This window comes from Calypte anna, chromosome 17 (genome assembly GCF_003957555.1).
Source record: "Calypte anna isolate BGI_N300 chromosome 17, bCalAnn1_v1.p, whole genome shotgun sequence".
NCBI classification, from domain to species: Eukaryota; Metazoa; Chordata; class Aves; order Apodiformes; family Trochilidae; genus Calypte; species Calypte anna.
The window spans coordinates 4,167,343-4,181,626 of record NC_044262.1 but is presented as its reverse complement, the minus strand read 5'-3'; the positions used below and the strand labels follow the sequence as shown (position 1 = coordinate 4,181,626).

The window sequence follows — 14,284 nt, the reverse complement described above, 5'->3', positions numbered from 1 at the left end:
GGGAGCAGCTCTGTGGTGGTGACACAGCCAGCAGCCTTTGGGGACGTTGTCCCAGAGGGCAGCTTTGTGCCTGGCACTGAGCCAGGCACTGGTAGCGATGGCTCAGGGGTGACAGGGGCAATGTAGTTGCTGTGTTTGAAACCAAAATCTGCCCCAAATTTGCCTGTTTGACTCCCCATGAGCAGCCATCGTTGTTCTATCTTGCTCTGTGGGGCTGTGCAGCCCCTCAGAACTGGCTGAGGTAGAGCCCCCACACCTTGGGGGGCTGCCAAGAGCCACCTTTTCCCCTTCCTTGCCAAAGCAACGGCCAAGGCCATAAAACCACACAGGAAAGGTGTGAGGGGATTTATTTTGGATCCAGGGGAGAACAGGGAAACTGGGTGTTTCACCCAGCAGATATAAACAAAAGCTTGATGGAAAGTGGTAAGGCTGGGGCTGGCAGATGGGGATGTTCCTGTGTAGGGGCTGATGGAGGATGAGGATGGAGCTGCTGAGGGCTGGAGGGTGAAGATGGAGCAGCAGACCCAGCCCCCCAGGGGTCACTCCGGCTTTGGCTCCTTGTCGCCTTCTTCTGTCTTCTCCCAGGGCAGGGGACAGGCATCCTGTGGGAGAGGGGGAGAATGGCCCTTGGATCCCCCTTGCCCCAAGAGTGCCCCAAGAGCCATGAATGACCAAGCCAGGAGAGGGTCTGGGGAACTGATCTTACACCCTCCCCTTCCCCAGGCCCCCCATCCCAGGTGGTGGCAGGAGCTGGCCTGGGTCTCTGCCACAGCTGAGGGGGGGGAGTATGGACCTCTTCAGATGTGAAGAATATCTCCTCCTCAGCGAAGCCCAGGCAATGCACGTAGGCTTTGAACTCCTCCAGGTGCTCCTTGCTCACGTTGAGTGTTCGTGCTGCCAGGGAAATGAGGCAGTAAAAGGGAAAGGAGGAAAACCAAAAAAAGTTCCAAGGAGGGCTTTGTTCCTTGGTGTTTGCCATGGTGGGGATGGGAAGCTCACTGCCTGCCCTTCCCCATCCTTCTCCTCTCTGTATTGGGATGAAAAGGGGCTTTTTGCCCTGCCTGTGGGAGCTGGGCCCGTCTGTTCCCATTGGTGGGATGTGCCCCATGCATCCAGGGCAGCCTCCACTCACCTGAGAGGCTCAGACCCACGAAGTCATCATGAAAGTGCTTCAGGATTAGCAGGTCCTTGTTGCTTTGCATCACCTCAGCCATGGAAACTGATTCGTTATCAACTGGAAGACAAAGGGAAGAGGGGTCCTATGTGGGTGACTGTTGCCCCATTACAGGCCTCAGCAGAGCCGACAGCACCCCAGGGGTGCTCATACCCTGTACCCCAGGAGACTCATCCCAGTGGGGCCCTGTTGGGTCCCATAGCACTACTGTACCCATTGCATGGGGTCTTTAGGTGTAAAATGGCCCAGTGTTGGAGGCTCAGGGTGCCAAACACCAGGGGGCAGAATTGGGAAGTGGTGTCCCCAACCCAAACCTGTCCAGGGCTTTACCATGCAACAGGGTGGAGTTGTGCAGAAAGAGCTGGATCCCACTGGTATTCTTTACCACACACGTCTCGTTCCTGTGGGGCAGAGAGCTCAGATGGGGCAAACAAACCAACCCCTCCCAAAAGGCCCTCAAAATAATCCCAAGACAAACAGCCCCAACCAAACCCAAGGTATTCAGACCTCCAACCCTCCAACCAGGCTGCACAGCTGTATTAAATTTAGCATAGCTGCTCTCCAGTCCCAAATTTGTGGGAGAATGTCTCATCCCAGAAGCTGGTGTCAGTGGGTGGAAATGCCCCCACCCCAGGATGGAGAAGTTGAGTGAGAGTGTTAAGCACCTTCCTTACACTCTAGCAATAGTGGTGGCATCAAGCTCCTCCTCGTGGCTGCCAGGAAAGTAGGAGAAAGATGAATGTTTCATTATCTTAATCTTCTCAAGGTAACGTGGGTGCCGGGAGACACTGGCGATGAAGTTCCAGTGTCCCAGGATCTGTGGCAGGAATGGGGAAGGATTGGGGAGGGGGCCATGCTGGCTTCACCCATGGGCAGAAGCCAACACCCTGCCCAGCTGTCCCATGACCACCAGCAACCCTGGTTGGTGATCCAGGCTCTGGGTTTTGTCCCCCCCACCCTAGGGCAGTGCTCCAGTCTGGTTTGCATGGGGAGATGGAAGCAGGAGCCTCCCCCCCCCAGGTACCTTCTCATGAGATTACAGGTGCAGAGCTGTGCAGCTTCACCCAGACCCCATGCTCCTGTGCAGGGTCTTGATTTTCTTTTTTTTTTTTTTTTTTAGAAGCAACTAAGCATGGACAGGCCATGAGCTAAGCATGGAGCTGCCAGTTGGGTTCAAACCTCTTCCTGGACTCCTGGTGAGGAGAGGGCAGGGCTTACCCTGGGGATGGTGGCATTGCTGAAGGTGACTGGGACAGGCAGGGTGCAGCTGGGGGGCTCGGCGGTGAGGGCGAAGGGCAGCCCCAGGAGGAGGGTGAGGGTGGCCAGCATGACCTGGCCAGCCAGGAGGAGCCTCCTGCTCCGATTGTTGGTCATCTCATGGGCTGTTGGTCATCTCATGGGCTGTTGGTTGTCTCAGCCCCTTATATACAGGTGCCTGCAAAGCAGGACATCCCCGATGGGCTTGGTTAACCATGGGGCTGTTTGCTCAAGCATGAAGCAATAGCAGGGGGAGGAAATTATTCCAAAACCTTGGATTTCTCAAGCAGGAAAGAGAAAAGCAAACAAACAAAACCCCTCCAACCCCCACGTTTGCCCACTGCAGGCTTTTGTTCTCAGAAAGTGCGATTAATTTTGTGGGTGCCTGGCCAAGTGCTTGGCTGGCTCCAGGTATGTTTGCAAGCAGTGCCCCATGGTCACTGAGCAGCTCCTGGCCGTGGCTTTCCTCCACAGGACAAATAAATCCCCACAGCAATGGGGTGTGGTGGCACTGTGAAGGCTTCAGGTCAGTGCTGTCACCCAGTTGTTCCAGGGGGATGCCAGGAAGGGGAGAGCAAACACAGCACTGCCCCTTCCTCCTGCCCCTGATGCAACCCAGGAGCAGGTCATGTGTGCTGGGGGTTTGGTCACCCTCGTGTCCCCCCGTGCCAGCAGAGGCAGCCAAACTCTGTCAGTTTTGGTCAGAGGCTGGGGCCAGGTAACCTTCTAAGCAAGGAGAAAATTGGTTTCAAAGTCCACCTGGAGCCATTGCAGTCTGATGCAGGCTTCAGCAATGAAGAAGGTTTATTTAAAATTTTTATTTATTTAAAGAGTATTGGGGTTTTTTAAAATTTTTTTTCTTGCTCTCTGGTACTCTGTCAGGGTGGGGATATGGATGAGGAAGGGCAGTGGGTGATGTACAGGGAGCCATGGGGATTCCAGCTTTGCCTTGTGTTCATGAGGGCTGGGTGGGTTTTTCTGTGACCAGGGGAAGGGTTTTGGGGTGTGGGGTGTGGGTCTCTGGGCTCTTGCACCAATGGTGGCACCAAGGGGTTATCTCTGCCCTTCTCACCCACCAAGTTTCCCATAAGAAAAAATCCATGGCAGTCCCATTTCATTGCCTCAGTTTTAAATATTTATTTAAAGTACAAAAAAAAAAAAAAAAAAAAAAAAAAAAGGGAAAAAAAAGCTTTAATGAGAACAAATGGTAACTCCAGCGTCAAGAAAACACACAAAACTGATGGTGAGAGAGGGAAAACCTTGGAAGGGTGGGAGTGTGTGTGTGCAGGTGGCAAGCAGTAATCAGTGACTTTGGGATGAGTGAAGGTGATTTTGGCCAAGGGGAGCTGGGGTGAGGTATTCCTGAGCAGAGGCAGGGCTGCATGCAGGGTGAGGTATTTGGGACAGATCTTGATAACCTTTTCTGATGGTTCTTGGAAACCAACCAGCAGGCAGTAGTGAAAAAAAAATACACAAAGAGAGACTCACATATATCTTTTTTTTTTTTTCCTCAAAAAAATAAAATCCATAGTCCATATGAGACATGAAAACTCCAAAGAGGCACTGAAGCATTTCTGATACAGTACAGCTCTGATTACATCAATATTATTCCTTATATAGAATTAAAGATTACCATAATTATTCTCTTTAAAAAAAAACAAAACAAAAAACAAAACAACAACAACAAAAAACCTCCTCCAAATTTACATACAGAGACTAAATTTCTACAAAACTTAACAAAACCCCTCCAAACCTGGCCGGGTTCTGCAAACAAGGTACCATCTTGTCAGTCTGGACAGAGGGGCCAGGCAGAAGGGTTCAGAGCTGGGTTTAAACAGGAGCTCAGACCAGGGACCCACTGCAGGCACCCGGCCAATGCCACTACAGCCAAAACTACTTACATAGCAACTGACTGAAAAATAGCTCTCTCTGAGGCTTCCAGATGAGCTGTATCCCTCACTCTCCTCCCAAAGCAGTGAAGTGCTGACTAACAACAACAACAACAAAAGGAAATTTGCTTTTAAAATAATCCTGGAAGTTGTTTTGGGCACGGTTTGAGTTGCTGTGCACGACTGACATCCACGGTGACTGAAGGATTCCTTCAGAGGTGACTGATTCAGCTGTGGATCCATCACCTCCTCCCTTCCTAGAGGGATGGTCCTATGCGCTTTTTGTTTTTTTGGGTCTGTGGCAAGATATTGTAGCACCTTCACAACCTTAAATAGTTTAAAGTCATATATATAAAATAACACAATTTTTTAAGAGCACCAGAGATTTCACAGTGAGAGGTAGAAACAAATCAGACGAGCCCATCCTCTCTCTATTTTAGCACCCATCTCCTCCCCTCTCCTCCTTCCATTCCCCCCTCTCGGCTTTGGGACTCTCGCCTACCCCAACACCACGTATGAGAAGGGACGTTGATTAAATTCACCCATGGAAGGAGGAACTTAGGTTTTTCTCAGTTGGTTTTTTTTTTTTCCTTTTTTTTTTTCTTTTTGCTTTAAATAATATAATATATTTTTTTTTTTTTTTTTTTTTTTTTCTAATATTGCACATCAAAATGCTTCCGGTACACAGAGCAGCCAGATTCAACTTGCAGCTCCGCCTGGGAGACCTGATGCAGCACGTGGCCATCCAGAAGGCAACGAGCTCTGAGAGGGAAGCTCTATCTTTTAATCACTTTTCAATGGAAAGAACATTTGGTAACTCAGGAGCTAGGTAAGACAAAGCTGGGGTGTGTGTGTGGGGGGAACTGAAAAACACACGCTGCAAGTTGCTTTGAGGTTTCTCTCAATATTTTCTTTGGTCATGGAAAAGCTTTGTGTGTGGATCCACTTGCAAACATCTACTCCCCCGATCCCTTTCCACTGTTCACATCCTGACTGACACCCACTTCCCCCATATCCTGGTTATTCCTCCCTTCAAAGATCTGCTGAGTTCAGTAGATCACGGGGGGGTTCTTGGCGACCTTGAGCCAAAGGCTAGAGCAAGAGCTGACCCAAAAGATACAGCCCAACTGTCCTTGCTGCTGAGAGGTGCCTGTGTAAAGACATAGGCCAAACATGGGGTCAAAGCCTTGGAGCCTGCTTTGATGGCTTTGTTCAAAGGAAGCACACGGGGCCAACCTCGAGGTGATACTGCTTTCCTGGCTGGGATGGGGGAAGGTTGTAGATGCTGACAATTGGCAGCTGCTGAGGGTCCTGTGTCCGAAAGGAAAAGAGAGTCCGATGCCAGCGTCCATCCTTGATCTGCAGAGGGAGGAGGGAATGACAGAAATGTGTTTATAGGGGGAGAAATCCTGCTGGAAAGGAATGTGTAAGCTTGAAACAGGCTGTGTGAGACAAGGGGCTGCCCCTTGGGCTGAGAAGGTCTGGGGTAAGGCTTAGAAAGCATTTTGGGGAACCTTTTGTCTCGGCTGAGTCAATGAGAACCAAGCTTGGAACAGCATCACCAAACCCAAGCTCCTGATGCAGGGAAACTGGACTGCAGACACATGGCTCAGGGCCCAGTGTGGCATCAGGCAGGAGCCATGGCCACCACCTTAGGATGGCAATTCCCTCTTCTGCCATGGAACTGTCACACATGACATGTAGCTTTTTGCTACCTAACAGGAGCCATTATAGCACCCTGGACTGGAAAATTCAAATGGTGAACAGGAAACCAGACCCTTCTGCCCCTTTGCTTGGGGAGAATAAGAAGCACAGGTCTAACTGGAGCCCTGAGCAGGTTCCACCTAGCACTTCTCTCCACTTCTCCCCTCTTTTGCAGCAACATACCTTGCAATCATCAGCTGCCACTTCTGGCCTGAGCTGCCCATCTGCCTCAAACATCTGCCCGTTCCAGGCCCTGAACCTCACAGCTTTTTCTGATGGTTTCTCAGATGAGCCTTCCCTCCAGACAGAGGTGTTCAGGCAGTGGATGGTGATGTGCTGCACCACCTCTGAGCTCAGGAGGCGAAGGAAGTTCATCTGGACTCGACCGATGTCAAAATCCAGCTGTGGAGGTGACAGAGATGTCAGAGGAACTGGAGGGAGCTGGCAGCAGGGTCAGTGCAAGATGTGACAGTAAAGGTGGCCCCTGTGCTCTGCTAAAGTTTGGAGGTGGCCATGCATGGATGTCCAGAACTGGATCTGGATGGGCATAAGAGCCAGACCCAAGTCAGTCTGGAAAGTTTTCATGGGGACACAACAGGTCCTTTACTTTTCAGAACAGGCAGGTCCTTAAGTAGGAGGAAAAGAAGGTAAACTTTGAATTCAATACCTGGCCCTTGAAGGGTAGGTTCTAGTTCATCTGTAGATGAACCCAGATACTGGTATTGGTGCTTGCTCAAGAAAACATCCTGTAGCATTAACTTCTCTGGTGACTTGTCTATTTGAGCTGACCTCACTTTTTCAAGTGGCAGAAAATAAAATGTGAGTGACCTGAGCGTAAGTTAATTCAACAAAGCATTTAGGACCAGCATGTTTGCAAAACTCCTGCCCTCTAGTGAGGTTCTGGGTTAATCAAACACTGCTGGAAACACTCTGCTTTGTCTTGACAAGAGCCTTAGGTATATTTTTTTAACTGCACGAGAGAAGTTCTGAATGTTACAGCTACACCAGCTCTGCCTCCAGGAGAAGGCAGTGTGCTGTGTCATAATGGTCACCATCAGTGTTTTGGGATAACATACTCCAGGGTGTGTATTTCCCAACAGCAATATGGGAAATGCTGCACTGGGGTTGAGCTGTGTGTGTACCTTGGAGACTGTGATGGGGCTGAGACATGTCTGCCCACCATTGGTGAAGTTACAGATGACCTGTATGGTGTCTGAGGAACAGCCAAGATTTGGGTCAATCCAGTAGGTACCTGAAGAAAGGGAACATTGAGGGATTAACAAGGGCATTTATCCTTCTCTGTGAATGACAAAAACAAAGGTTTTATTTCTGCATTACTGGACCCAGGGATGGAGGGTCCTCCTTAGGGCCCCTAAGGAGGATGCAGTCTGTGCAACACTGGGGGCCTCTTACCATCATTCATCTTCTGTTCACAGTTCATGAGGTCTCGACAGATACGTGCGGGGTTTTCCTTGGTTCCCAGGGGTCTTTTGATGCTTTGAATGAGGTTGCTGAGGTAGTGTAGAGTCTTAAAGATCTCCCCTCCATGGTCCAGCATGAGAAAGTCTGAATGTTGGTAACCCTGGAGAGCAATGGAGGCAAAGTCAAGCACCTTGGGGGTGCTGTAACCAGGTGCTGTAACCACAAGGTTCCCTTCTTGATCTTTAGGAAAACTCTGTGGGCCAAAGACAGGCTGTGCTGGCTGGGACTCAGTGCCCTTGAACCAGACACCTCTGAAGCACTGGTATGATGGGGTTTGAAGCTACACAAATGAGTAACACAACAGAACCACAACCTCTAACTTGATCTTTGCATGCCTAAACCCCAGTTATTCCACAAGAACAGCAAGAAACCAGACCCTTGTGTATATAAACTTTAAGCACAGAAAAAAGAACAAGCAATGCTGTGACCCTTCCCAGCCAGTTCCACACCACCCTCCTACCTCTGTCTTGAGTGCAGTGTTCGAGTCCATCAGTGTCCGAAAAGCTGCCCCAAAGTCATCTTGTTGCTGATGTGGGGTGAAAAAATATGGTAACTGAGGTTGTTAGAAGGTGAACATGCCCCAATGCAAGCAAATGCTTCTTGGCCTAGGGCTGCGACTCAAGCATTGCTCTGCTAACACAGCATCTCTTGCTGGACCTGAGTGAGTGTCTCCAGGGTCCCAGCAGCTCTTTCTGGATGTCCCATCAGCACCTTGGCTCTGCATGACTTATTACTGGTCATTAACAAATGTACAGAAAACAGCAACTTACAAATGAGGCTGGAATTCCTGGAGGTCCCTAGAAATCAAAGCAAAAAAAAAAAAAAAAAAAAAAAAAGGGGCATCAGCCAGAAAGATGAGCAGTCACTCTTGCAAAGATATTCAGTCATGTCCTTTTGAAATCCTTTTTCCCCTGGAGTCCCTCAATGCAGATGAGTGTGAGAGGCAACAATGCTGTCTCTATAAAATACTTGGAGATGGTTTGGCCCAAGCACGAGTAACACTAATCCCTTCACACACAGCTTTGCATACGAGGACTGGGGCTAAACTGTAATTTCCAGTGAGTGCACAGTCCCCCAGGAGAATATCATGGCAGTAATTTTAACTTATTTCAATAATGTCTTTGAACTCTTTCCCCATATACGTACCGGAGGGCCAGGGTGTCCTCGTGGGCCTGGAGGACCCTAAAAGATAGAGTGGCATCAGTTAGTGAAATGTCTCCAGTTTGTGTGTCCATTTCTCATGGCTGTCACCTGCATGAGTTTGTTCCTTGCTGAAATCTTCAGAATTTTAACATTTTACAGCAGTTTCTCCCTCAAGCCCTCCAGGAGACAGGAGGTGGCCCTGTTTCCTCCATTTCCCAACTCTGGGTTCATCTGTCTGCAACTGGTCCATTCCTACTGCATCCCTTGTCCCCAGCCCTTAACTCCTTTACTATCCTTGATGCCATACCCCCAGGTACTTCTTGCATTCCCCCTGTGCACAATTATCCACCCTGCAGCTTTAAATTTGCTAATATCAACTGTTTTATTTAGATACAAGATATTATGTTTAATTTAAATACAAGGTATTAGTCAGAAAAAGTGATTTCAAATGCTTACCCTTGGACCTTGCAGACCCTGTGGGGAAAAAAAAGAAAAAAAAAAAAAAAAGGAAGATGCTGTCAGAAGATATTCATTAATACCCCAAAATCTCCCTGTACAGCTGTGAGCTGTTCCCAAGCTGCCTGAGCAAGGACTGGGGGATGCCTGGACCAAGCCCCCACATGCAGGAACAACCACTGGTTGCTGAAAGAAGCAACTGGAGAGCAGGGGACCCACACTGTGGGCAACAGGGAGGATGAAAAGCACATACCCAGTGTGCCTCACACATCCCCTGCATGGTGAGAAGGAGCTATGAGAAGGTGTAAAAGTCCATCAGAGCCCCTGCAGGAAGGGGGCAGAGGAAGAGCAAAAGGCAAGAAGGTGCCCTGGCACTGCTGCCCCCAAGCTACACTGCTGTTTAGACAGGGCCTGTGCCCCTGGTAAGGACACCCTGTGGCTTTTTGAGCTGCCATTCCCTGGGGTTTGTTCCTGGAGATGCTCCAGTCATAGCTAACATGGGAAGGTGGCAGCTTGTGCTCTGTAATTGGGTCCAAGTAAATGGAAATTCTAACAGCAGAGCAGGCACACACGTGCAACATGTGGGTGTGTGTGCACATAGGTGTGCACACGTGTACAGGTGTGGATGTCTGGCCCTGCTGGGAGCCTGATGCCACCACCCTGAGCCAGAACCAGGACCAGCACTCACCGTTCCTCCACGGCTGCCTTTGTCTCCCTTGGGCCCCTGTGAAAGTGCAGGAGGTGCTGTCAGTGACTGCTGGTGAGCTGCACTGCCCGGGGGTGTCACCACCCAGAAGCTCTGTGCAAAGACCCAAGTTTATCTCTAAACAAACCAGCCCAGGTTGCCAGATCAGCCCACCCATCCCATGGCAAAAAAATAGTGGTACTGGATGTGTTGGCAATGATCATCTCACTGGGTCTCATTTCTGCCAGAAGCAGCCTCAGCACCAAACTCTGAGCAGTGTCATGCAAAACTTGCACTTATTTTAAACCTAATAATTTTAAACCTAATAATCTCCCTGCAACTGTATATGCAGTCAGAGACTAAACCTGCACTTCTGTCAAGCTGCTCATCTTAAGCTCCTTCTTGTTTCCCTCACTGCAGCAGGACTTGGGATCTCAAACACTTTGCTCCTCCAAAACATCCAGGCAGAAAAAAGCAGATACTTACTGGGCTTCCCGTGGGACCCTGAATGCCAAGTGGACCAATAATTCCTTCTTTTCCCTAGAAAAGACAAGAGCTGCATGAAGCATCATGTGGGAACTGACAGTCACTTTTACCACAGCAGACTCAGTGAAGACACTGACTCTCTTGGCCTCTTTTCAGCAACATGATCATAGTTATTTGCTGTAGCTGAAATAAAAACAGCTGTTTCACAACACAGGTCAAATGACACGAGCCCTGACAACATGACCTATGTAAAACCTCAGAATTCCCAGAAACAGGAAGATTTCAGTGTAGCTGGAGTGGTCTGTGCAGTGGTCACAGCAGCATGAGTGTCTCAGAGGCAGAAGAGCCTCGTGCACACATGATTGGTCACCTACAGATGTGTTTGGGTGCCTCAGAGGTGCTACCACAGCTGGGTCCTTATAGCACCCTTGTAGCCTCACAGAAAAGAGGATGGAGGAAGGAAGTAAGAAAATGCTCCAAAACCAAACAAACTGTAAAACCACTTACCATGAGACCAGGTGGCCCACGTGGTCCCTGAATGCCTTTGAAACCAAGGTCTCCTGGGGGGCCCTGCAAGCAAAAATGAGATGCCAGGTCCCCCTAATAAACCTTCCCTAATAAACCTTTGCTTACAGCTCTGCTGCAAGGACAGAGGTGCTGTCTCTGCTTTATGGGAATGGGAAGGTTCAATTTAAAAAAACTTAACTTCCCAACCCTGTTTTCTAAGCCCTGCAGAAATAAAACTGGTTCCCCCTTCATCAGGAAAATGATGACGCTGATAAAATGAGACTAAATTTCAAGCCAAGACTCCCAACATTAGGAATGCATGTGAGTGCCTCAGGTACAGACTGATGCTGGAAATAGAAGCATCAAGGATGTTCAGTTTGGGAAAACATCTATACATCTCTGGGTCTATAGGACAGCCCTTTCCCCTCTACTACCAGGGAACAAACACCCAACAAAGCATGAGCCAACACACACCCATTTAACAAACGTAGATGCATAAACAAAAGAAAGATGGAACCATGATTCAACTTCTGTGACTTCTGCTACTGAAGTCTTTGCAACAAGCACTGCACTGCCTATCCCCAGTAACAAGGGTCCAGAAAGCCAACTGGTCCCATTTCAGCCTCTCACCTTAGGCCCAAAGAGGCCCGCGACCCCGGGGAATCCCGCCTCGCCGAAGTCTCCCTGCAAAGAGCAGCCAAGACAAACACATCAACAGAGAGGAACAGGCAGTGCACGGTGAGCAGCTGGTCACCCAAAGGTGTGCCAGGAGTTCAGCAGCTTTAGAAAAAGAGAAATCCATTAGTACTCCTCAGTCTAAGTGGGACTGGTAAGAAAGAACTATGAAAGAAATCCAAAGGAGGAATTACACAAACATCAGGGAAGAAGCAACTCCAGAAGTTCTTGTGGACTCATAGATTACTTAGATCTCATCCACTTTCTGCCCCCAAGTGGGAGTGCACTATTTTATCTAGCAGATACTGATCTAGCTTGGACCACAGTCAGCAGAAGGAGGAAGGAAAGAATCTACTCTGAGATTCATCTTGAAAGTCCATGCTGCCAAACAACACCCTCAAAGCCCTTTAACACAAGTTTTTCTTTTCTTTCTAATACCAACCAAACTGACATACTGAAGGATAATATCAAACTATATTCAAGCTGTCAAAAAAAGTGCATGTTCCTACAACATAACCTCCCACTCAAACCCGGGAAAAGCATGCATATCCCGTAATCCTTTCCCTACTCAACCCTGCAGGGATTTTTCCTCAATTTCTTAAGAAAAAAAAATTAAAATATTTGGAAGGTCATCAAGCTTGGATTAGCACACAGCATGCACTCTGAGAATAAAAAAAACCACGCTGGGTATCATGGCCTTGGACAAACACCCTCATTTCATCACATTTAAGATCTATGTTCTTTGATATTTCTGGGCTTCGCAGATGTCAAAATGTGAAATGATTCAACGTTAGAAAAAAAGGGTCAGAAACACACACCAGATGATTCATCAACAGCCTTAGGAACATCAGAGATGGAAAAGGCTTTTCTGGACTCTCAGCAGGACTAGGTGACCCATGCTGAATTGTACTTAATGGGATGTTTTACAATGTCTTGATCAGCCCAGTTGTAAATGACTCAAGCGATGGGGTTTCCAACACTCCTCTTACAAGGCTATTCCAGAGTCAGTCCAGAGACCTCACTGTTAGGAAATTTTTCCTGCCACGACAGTGAGAAACTGCTTGGCAAGAAAGAGCTTGGTTGGAGTCGGTGGAGTGTAAGAAACTTTCCAAGGATGCAAATTGATTTAACTGCCCATTTATGAATCCTGGAAAGGAAAACTGCTACTAAGAGAGGACTAAGGTCTTTCCTGCACTACGAAAACCAACCCAGGCCTCTTTCTAGAGGAATTTTGGAAAAAAGTAAATGTGAAGTCAAAGGGTTTAAGTGCCATGGGGTCACCTCAGCTCAGGGGACCTGATCACTAATAATGCAGCAGGTAGGCAATGGCCTTACTGGGTAAATGAACCTGGCACTGGTGGACACAGGAGGCAAAATGACACTGTTACTATGTTAGTGGGTACAATCCTCCAATTTGAATACTGCCATCAGAGGGCCTTTGTATAAAATATATAAACAAATACGTTTTAATTGAAGTAGTTGGGGTTCATCTTGTCCTCTCTTTGTTATTAGTGCTAGTCTCTCCTTTCCTCATGTTAGTTTTGTATCTGTGGCCTAACTGGACCCTCTGATGGTGGTGGCAGTCCAAATAGCTGAAGTATTCTCAAGATCATAGAGTCATAGAACCATAGAACTGGCTGGGTTGGAAGGGACCTCAGAGATCATCGAGTCCAACCCTTGAGATAACCTCAAGCTGGTAGAACATCAGTGCTCAAGTGGGCAACCCCACCAGCATGGCAAATCAAAGCAATGAGGATGAGGAGCTTGCCTTGGGGATGGGTGGGGAAATGGAACTTCTGCTTTCACCAAGGGCTCTCAGAGTTTATCCCACTGTGTGCTCTGAGCTCGCAGCTCCACCACCCTCAAAACTGCACCAATGACACCTGCTCCTGCTCCTCCTGTGTGTTGCAGCAGAGCTTCAGACCCTCCTTTACACCTTTTGGATGGCTTGGAGAACACAGCTGCTTTCCTACACCCCACACCTGCCCCAGGCTCCACAACAGCTCTCATTGAAGACACTGCTGAGGGCTGGTTGAGGTGGTTCTGGCTGCCAGCACACAACAAGGCCCTGTAACCATAGGCATGAGGACAATGTGAACAGTCATGCTGTCCTGGGAAAAGCAAGCATGGATCAGACATCTCTCTGCACAAGTGAAGAGCAGGGAAGTGAGCACTCTGTAAAGCTGAGCTGATGCTCCTGCCCTCAGGCATGAGCTGGTTATGGGTTCTTCTCTAAAAGACCCTCCCAGGATTCACCCTCCCAGCCTGTGTGTCCTGCAGGAGACAGGTTTGGATCAGATCTGATGAGCTCTGTTCCTCACTGACCAGCTGTCCTTTGGGTCCTGGGTCGCCTGGGGTCCCTGGCATGCCCGTGCCTCCTGATGATCCTCGCTTCCCTGGTTGGCCAGTCTGTCCAGGCAATCCTCTTTCACCCTAAAAATAACAGAATTCAAGTAATTCCAAAGGACAGGAGCTAAATATAACAACACACAGCTGAAATAGCCTTAGATGGAAAGCTGAAGAAGAGTGGCTCATTGGGATAAGGAATGTGGTTTCATCAGGAGATGCCTCAGGTCTGCTAAGGCCAATTGCTGCAGGATGCACAGTGTGAGACCATGGCCATGGCCAGGTCCCCTCCTGGGATTCGGGCAGAGCAGGAACTTCAGAAGAGCTGTGCTGCCTGCACTGGGGCTAAGGACAGTCAGAATTCTGTGTGCACTTTGCATGTTGCCTGCAGTTTCTCACAATCTCTTCCCCCCAGCAGGCACCAACTGATGATTAATCCATGTAAAATGTTGAAGACATGCCAAGATTTCAGATGGAGGA

At 48.7% G+C, this 14,284-nt stretch overlaps 2 protein-coding genes across 2 annotated transcripts in view; both read right to left on the bottom strand.

Annotated features, from left to right (window-relative positions):
* Window positions 1-330: 330 nt before the first annotated feature.
* LOC103526434 (alpha-1-acid glycoprotein) lies at window positions 331-2,571 on the bottom strand. Its single transcript, XM_008491514.2, has 6 exons — window positions 2,393-2,571; window positions 1,849-1,991; window positions 1,505-1,575; window positions 1,133-1,234; window positions 794-894; window positions 331-602 (listed from the first exon to the last, which is right to left on the bottom strand). The coding sequence occupies exons 1-6, from the start codon at window positions 2,546-2,548 to the stop codon at window positions 540-542; spliced, it is 636 nt and encodes a 211-aa protein (XP_008489736.2). The 5' UTR covers window positions 2,549-2,571; the 3' UTR covers window positions 331-539.
* A 1,482-nt stretch (window positions 2,572-4,053) lies between these two features.
* The window catches only part of COL27A1 (collagen type XXVII alpha 1 chain), a 143,150-nt gene continuing 132,919 nt past the window's right edge, over window positions 4,054-14,284 (bottom strand). Inside the window, exons 49-61 of the mRNA XM_030461514.1 lie at window positions 13,784-13,891; window positions 11,414-11,467; window positions 10,784-10,846; window positions 10,277-10,330; window positions 9,794-9,829; window positions 9,106-9,123; window positions 8,653-8,688; window positions 8,277-8,303; window positions 7,967-8,032; window positions 7,438-7,606; window positions 7,167-7,276; window positions 6,208-6,426; window positions 4,054-5,679 (exon numbers count right to left, since the gene is read on the bottom strand). Coding sequence (XP_030317374.1) covers window positions 5,533-5,679; window positions 6,208-6,426; window positions 7,167-7,276; window positions 7,438-7,606; window positions 7,967-8,032; window positions 8,277-8,303; window positions 8,653-8,688; window positions 9,106-9,123; window positions 9,794-9,829; window positions 10,277-10,330; window positions 10,784-10,846; window positions 11,414-11,467; window positions 13,784-13,891 — 1,107 coding nt within the window. The 3' untranslated portion in view covers window positions 4,054-5,532. The remainder of the gene's footprint in view (window positions 5,680-6,207; window positions 6,427-7,166; window positions 7,277-7,437; window positions 7,607-7,966; window positions 8,033-8,276; window positions 8,304-8,652; window positions 8,689-9,105; window positions 9,124-9,793; window positions 9,830-10,276; window positions 10,331-10,783; window positions 10,847-11,413; window positions 11,468-13,783; window positions 13,892-14,284) is intronic.

Bases quoted from the DNA above. Each gene is read 5' to 3' on its own strand.
- LOC103526434 (XM_008491514.2), bottom strand. From the start codon at position 2,548: ATGACCAACAATCGGAGCAGGAGGCTCCTCCTGGCTGGCCAGGTCATG. The intron at 1,992-2,392 runs GTAAGCCCTGCC...TTCCTGCCACAG, and splicing joins GCAATGCCACCATCCCCAGG to ATCCTGGGACACTGGAACTT. The intron at 895-1,132 runs GTGAGTGGAGGC...TTTCCCTGGCAG, and splicing joins CGTGGGTCTGAGCCTCTCAG to CACGAACACTCAACGTGAGC.